The following is a 6879-nucleotide window of genomic DNA, read 5'->3' as shown; positions in this document are numbered from 1 at the left end:
CGAATGTCCTCAGCCAACACCACTGAAACTGGTGTAATGTGGATGGCATCAGCCATGACCACAGGCCCTGGTGAAATGTAGTTGGCCTCAGCCATGACCACAGGCCCTGGTCAAATGTAAATGTCCTCAGCCAGTAGCACAGGCCCTGTTGTAATGTGGATGGCCTCATCTAACAACACTGTCCCTGGTGAAATGTGGATGGTATTGGCCAGCAGCACAGGCCCTGATGTAGTGTGAATGTCCTCAGCCAACACCACTGGCCCTGGTGTAATGTGGATGGCATCAGCCAGTATCACAGGCCCTGGTGAAATAAGGATGTATCACACAGCATCACAGGCCCTGGCGTGGTCAATATGGCCTCACAGGGAGCACTGTCCCTGGTGTAATGTGGATTGCCTCAGCCAGTAGCACAGGCCCTGTTGTAATGTGGATGGCCTCATCTAACAACACTGTCCCTGGTGAAATATGGATGGTATTGGTCAGCACCACACACCCTGGTGTAATGTGAATGGCCTTAGCCAACAACACTTGCCCTGGTGAAATGTGGATGGTATTGGCCAGCAGCACAGGCCCTGGTGTAATGTGAATGTCCTCAGCCAACACCACTGGCCCTGGTGTAATGTGGATGGCATCAGCCAGTATCACAGGCCCTGGTGAAATGAGAATGTATCACACAGCAGCACAGGCCCTGGCGTGGTCAATATGGCCTCACAGGGAGCACTGTCCCTGGTGTAATGTGAATGGCCTCAGCCAACAACACTTTATCGGGTGAAATGTGGATGGTATTGTTCAGCACCACAGGCCCTGGCGTAATGTGCATGTCCCCAGCCAACACCACTGGCCCTGGTGAAATGTAGTTGGCCTCAGCCAGTAGCTCAGGCCCTGGTGTAATGTGGATGGCCTCATCTAACAACACTGTCCCTGGTGAAATATGGATGGTATTGGTCAGCACCACACACCTTGGTGTAATGTGAATGGCCTTAGCCAACACCACTGGCCCTGGTGAAATGTGCATGATATCTGTCAGCACCCCAGGCCCAGGTGTAATGTGGATGGCATCAACGAGCAGCAGAGGCCCTGGTGGGGTGAAGATGGCCTCACAGGAAGCACTGTCCCTGGTGTAATGTGAATGGTAGAAGCCGGCATCAAAGACCGTGATGTAATGTGAATGGCCTCAGCCAACAACAGTGGCCCTTGTGAAATGTGGTTGATATTGGCCAGCACCACTGGCCCTGGTGTAATGTGGATGGCATCAGCCATGACCACAGGCCCTGGTGAAATGTAGTTGGCCTCAGCCATGACCACAGGCCCTGGTGAAATGTAAATGTCCTCAGCCAGTAGCACAGGCCCTGTTGTAATGTGGATGGCCTCATCTAACAACACTGTCCCTGGTGAAATATGGATGGTATTGGTCAGCACCACACACCCTGGTGTAATGTGAATGGCCTTAGCCAACAACACTTGCCCTGGTGAAATGTGGATGGTATTGGCCAGCAGCACAGGCCCTGGTGTAATGTGGGACGATCTGATTTCCTCGTGTCAGCATTGTTCCCACATCATCATAATTAATGTTGTTCCAGGTTCAACATTGCAAGTGACCAATCACCTTCTTGTGACGTCATTCCTTTGCGACTTCGAAATACCCGCCTTCGATTATTTCGAAATACAAGTGAAGAAGCGAAAAACCGCCGCCTGTCCGCCGAATTTGAAGTCAATTCGCCTGTCCGCCGAATTTGAAGTCAATTTAGGATACTTTCCTTTAATAAACGGTAAGCATTATACATATGTTCCTCACTTGGCTTGCTGTTTGTTTGCTAGCGATAGGCTACTTGACGACAGCATTAGCTAACCAGTGTTCTCTAGACCAGCGTTCCCCAACTTTTTGGGTGTTTCGTGGCCCGGGGGTTGGGTCAGGCAAAATTGCAGTAGCTTCCCTGATCATTTTACAAACATAAGTGAAGAGAATCTGGACTAAAAGGCCTAGACTTATGGTTGTGTGCTGAATCTATGAATCAAACTATCACCTGGAAACATAATTAACTGGTCCATAGCTGTGAAACTGGACATGACTTCTTGATTCTATGGAGATTAACAGTAATCCAGAAATTTACAAATTTGTCCTGGTACATCGCGTAAATGTTGTCCCAGGGACATCGCGTAAATGTTGTCCCTGGGACATTGTGTAAATGTTGTCCCTGGGACATCATGTAGAATTTGCCCTGGGACATTGTGTAGATGTTGTCCCTGGGACATCGTGTAGATGTTGTCCCTGGGACATCGTGTAAATGTTGTCCCTGGGACATCGTGTAAATGTTGTCCCTGGGACATCGTGTAGATGTTGTCCCTGGGACATCGTGTGATAGCTTGTAAATAATGGAATGAAAATTATTGATTGTTATTAACTTGTGAAAAAGAAGTGTAACAAATCCACATGTTATGTTCTTACACCCTTACAGAAACTGTGACTCCTTCACAATGTCAGGTAAATGTCAACTCATGTTGAATAATCAACCAATCAAGCCTTTTATTATCACATGCAATGTTACACGTACAACTGCATTGAAAATTTCACCCCCTTCTGACCATACATATATTGCTTAAACATCACATTGGGAAGACAGGTCGGAAACAGTTAGGAAGGTCAGAAAACAATTTAATTAATAGATGAGGAGGAGAAAAAAGAACTACAACCAGACAAAGCTCCTAGAAGACTGAAATGGATGATGGTTGCAGCATGCAAAAAGAAAATGATATCTGTTGACTACAGCATATGCTTTCTCACAGATTACCTTGTGGGAGTAGCTGGACCAAACTCTATTGGTATTTCAAGTTTGAAATCCCTGTTTGACCAGACTAACATTTCAGATGAGGTACCTCTTGACATAAAAATCCTTTTATGTTGTCATAAAACTAATGTTAAATTCTGCTTTAAATACACTTTATTGTACAATTTACTTAATGAATCGTATTCCTTAGTTCTGTTTTTATTTATATGTATTTATTTATTTGTTTTATAAGGTAATAGATGGCCTAATCTATTTGCAGTGTGAGGTATGTTGAAAAGCTTGTTTGATCATAATGACATAGCATGTTTACGTTTTTTGTAATGTATTTGAAAACATAGGTGTATTTATGTTATTTTTATAGAATTTCCCTCACATTTATCCAATACCAAGCCAAATCACTGGAAAAATTTTGGATGGGTCCACAAGAGCACAAAGTGCATACTTTTTGAAGGTATGACTTGGACTGTGGTAACTATGTTCTTATCACAAAGGGTTTATAAGTTGCCACTATAAACAAACAGCATTTTCCAAAATTGAAGCCTTGTCAGAAGAACCTGAAAAATACCTTTCTGAAACCTTTTCTGTGTAAAGACTTGTTCAAAAGCAATGCACACAGATTAAAACATTTCTGTCTTGGCCAACTGATAAAGAACACCAAAAATTGAGTGGTGCATGTTGAGTCTGTGGTCTTGATTTGTTTTGTACACACTATAGAAATTAATTAATGTAAACCAAAAATGACACTTTCTATATGTTTGTGTATCTGCAGAATTAATTACAAGTCTCACCTGACAAGCTTTTGCAGTTTTGCAGTGTCATTCTTGACAGAAAAACATACTTGTCACATTATTTTTATTTCCAGAAAAACATCTTTCAGATGTATGAGAAATTGATTGGAGCCTGTCTGGAAAACGGCAGCCACTGGACCTTGTTTGTAAGTTGCACAGATTTTGCACTCTCTCTAGTGCATGATACTTTTCAGTGTCCCTCATTAGGAAAGCTCAAGGCCCAAGCCTACCATATCCATCTTTTTACAAAACAGTTTTGTGACATACCCAAGAGGACCATAGTCTATATGAATTCATTTGGCGAGTCGGAGGTCAGAAAAAGTGCGGTGTTGAAAAACTGGAGGTAATTAATTAACATATTTAACATAACATATTTAATTTAATTGAAATCATTACCGAACGTGGTTATTGATTTCTCTATATGCTTTTTATTTGTAATAACTGCGATCTCTCAGCTCATTTGCTTCAGCAAGAGGCTGCGCTGGAGAGTGGACCTTGTCACATGTGAGCCACCCACATCAACAGGATGGGAACTCATGTGGAGTGCATGTCATAATGGTACTGAAAACTATAGCTTTAACCTATATAAGTAATGTTTACATTTTTGCCTATTCAGTTTTTAAAGCCTTAGAGGCAGGATGGTAAAATCTCAATTTTTTTTGTAGATTGAACCATTTCAGCAGTAATGCTTTGCTTTGGTTGCTCTGTTTTTTTTTTTTTCTCGGGGGGGGGGGGGGGGGGGGGGTTAAAAACAAACAAACATTTCTTTGTTAATCTAATTCTTTTTGTTCTTTTTTTTTTTTTTCTTCTTCTTCGTCAATTATTAGTTTGTCCAATCTCTCATTGACGGTAAAACACAAGTGGAGGAGTACAACACTGAAATCACAAAGCTCAGGTCCCGACTTTGCCACTACTTATTTTCCTCAATAGGTAAAGATAAAATTAGCTGCCTTCTTTTTCTCTAACATTGGAAAATGTAACTTGTACTTAAACAAATTATATTTTGCAGATCGAACTAGGAAGTGCAGTCAGTGCTGGTGTGTGATTGCAGCCAAAGACCGGGTACACTATGACATGTCCTTAGCCATATAGATTGTTTATTTAATGGACTTTGTTCATTTGTTTTTTGTTTGTTTATGTCTTCTTCTTCTTTTTTTTTTTTAATTCACAGGTGCAGTGCCAGAAATGTGGTGCATACAAGCACATGCGTTGTTCAAAGTCTGTTTGTGGCATCTGTATCTTCTGTGAGAGTAAGTCACAATATAACTAAACAATGTCCAAAAATGTTTAAAGTGAAATTTTTTTTCGTAATTTTGCCTTTGCACACCAGGACTGTGTAATTAAAGTGGACGTTTCAAGATCCAGTTTTTACACAAAACTATTTTAGACATAACTGTGTCGTATTGTGGGGATTTCTCTTCACAATTAAATTGATATAGTGCTGTTTATATCATTCTTCTTTATGTAACAGCACAGTGCAGCACAGCAGAGGGAAAGGAGTTGTGCAGCATAGTGGGTGGCTATACAGGAGGAGCAATAGAAGTAGCCAGTGAAGAATGTCATCAGGGAAAGCATCAGGCAGCGAATGACAAAGGAAAAGTTCCTAAGGGAGAGAACATCTGCAGAAAAAGAAAACCTACACAATAACAGAAGACGAGATCAAGCGCAGAATCAACGCAGAGAACATGTCAGTTCATGTTTTCAGAGGTTTGATTGGGGTAGGTATACATTTCGTGATTTTGATGTCACCTGAAATAAATCCGGGTTACTCGTATCAATGAAGTGACAATGTGGCTGGAAATTGTGCATTTGCTGCAACATATACACAATTACACCATGTAAACAAAAGCATTTAACTTTGTGCGCGTGTGTGTGTCTCTCTCTGCTCTTTTGGTGTTTGCACTTTTTCTTTTTTAGGGCCGTAAAGCCAAACTGCCCGCAATGATTCTTGACAGGCCTAAGAAGGCCAAAACTAAAGTAACAGTGTTTAGTGTTCTGAGTGAAGAGGAGGCTGGGGAGCTAGCCCTCGGGTTTGCCGGAAGATTGGCCTGCGATGTCACAACAGACATGGTCTGTAAAGGCATCGACCATTCAAGTGCTGATATGACAAAGTAAGTTAGTAAAACAATATGAAAGTTGTATCTTTTTTGGTATTATTTGTCATTTCCCCGTATTTGGGTTATTGGTGTAACATTGTTAATCTTACTTTCTAATAACAGACAGACTCTTCTCAAAATCCAACACAATCTTAAACATGAGCTGACTGATTCCTCAACCTTCAGTTTGCTGACACACACCTTTGGCCCCGCTGCACTGGATTCTGTCATTTCATTCCTGTGTGAAAAACTTGATCTTGTCTCTTAAATAATGAAACCTTTTGTGACTTTTGTTTGTTCTGTAAATCAGAATCTTGAAAATTGTTCATTGTTGTTCTAAGTTTGTGTTAACTATTTGGCAAAAATGATTGGTTCCTAATCCAAACAGCATAATGACTGTTCTAACACATATCTTAAAAATGCTACAAAGAAAGAAAATTATCACATATGTTTCAATATGAATGTAATTGTGTCACACTCGGTTTGTAGTAGCTTTCCTGTTTTATTTTGAGTTTTGGTATGTTTACACTGTTATTTTTATTTCCCGTGTGTTCGTCTTCCCTTATTAGTTTTACTGTATTTAATTAGTCTGATTTAATAACTTATAATTATTTACTTTCCAGTGTGTATATATGCTCCTCATTTGGATTATTGTTTGTTTGAGTTCTGCCTGTCTTTTCTATTAAAGATTTGGACTTTTGGACTATTAGTGGACCTCGTAGGTTTTTATTCTGTTCAATTGGTAATTGACTGGGTTTAATTTAGTGGCCTGGAAAACAGGCCGGAGGGGTCTGGTCATTTTAACCCCCTAAGACCCGAAATCTTCCATGGCATGCATTTTTAATTTCTCTTTGATATTTGGGCCGATTGGAACCCGATGAATGTAAAAAGAAAGAATTACCAGGTTTTGTTTTTTTTTTTACCTAATTTTTGTTTCTGAGAAAAATGGGAGCCACATATGAGGACATTAATTTGAAATTTCGATAGAACAGTTGCAGTATAATGTCCTCATAACTGTATATCAGGCACTTGTTGATCAAGATTTAGTATTTTGGTCTAAATAACCCAAAATGTGATGTCCACATGTGTGGACGCCAGGCTGGAGTAAAGTGTTAGAGCTATTTATACCTATGTAAACTTTTATACACTGGTTTTTACCTGTCTTGTTTCAGAAAGGTTTAAAAGGGTAATGTCCACAGTTTATTTGTT

At 40.5% G+C, this 6879-nt stretch overlaps 1 protein-coding gene across 3 annotated transcripts; it reads left to right on the top strand.

Moving 5' to 3' along the window:
• Window positions 1-1586: 1586 nt before the first annotated feature.
• LOC146645190 (uncharacterized) lies at window positions 1587-6306 on the top strand. Of its 3 annotated transcripts, XM_085394682.1 has the most exons (13): window positions 1587-1769; window positions 2457-2482; window positions 2785-2870; window positions 3019-3051; window positions 3148-3237; window positions 3649-3720; window positions 3829-3917; window positions 4030-4132; window positions 4402-4504; window positions 4584-4636; window positions 4746-4824; window positions 5492-5685; window positions 5794-6306. In XM_085394682.1, exons 2-12 carry the CDS (start codon window positions 2476-2478, stop codon window positions 5497-5499), a joined length of 723 nt encoding a protein of 240 aa, XP_085250808.1. In that variant the 5' UTR covers window positions 1587-1769; window positions 2457-2475; the 3' UTR covers window positions 5500-5685; window positions 5794-6306. The 3 variants fall into 3 exon arrangements, with proteins under 3 accessions (XP_085250808.1, XP_085250809.1, XP_085250807.1); XM_085394681.1 differs by lacking the exons at window positions 1587-1769; window positions 2457-2482 and having other exon boundaries at window positions 2654-2870; XM_085394683.1 differs by lacking the exons at window positions 1587-1769; window positions 2457-2482; window positions 5492-5685; window positions 5794-6306 and having other exon boundaries at window positions 2610-2870; window positions 4402-4469; window positions 4746-4825.
• The last annotated feature ends 573 nt before the right edge of the window (window positions 6307-6879 follow it).

Source organism: Rhamphochromis longiceps, linkage group LG20, assembly GCF_057381845.1.
Source record: "Rhamphochromis longiceps isolate RC_006_pf linkage group LG20, R_longiceps_female_GT1.1, whole genome shotgun sequence".
NCBI classification, from domain to species: domain Eukaryota; kingdom Metazoa; phylum Chordata; class Actinopteri; order Cichliformes; family Cichlidae; genus Rhamphochromis; species Rhamphochromis longiceps.
The sequence above is the reverse complement of the archived record's forward strand: the minus strand, read 5'-3'. Positions and strand labels throughout refer to the sequence as shown.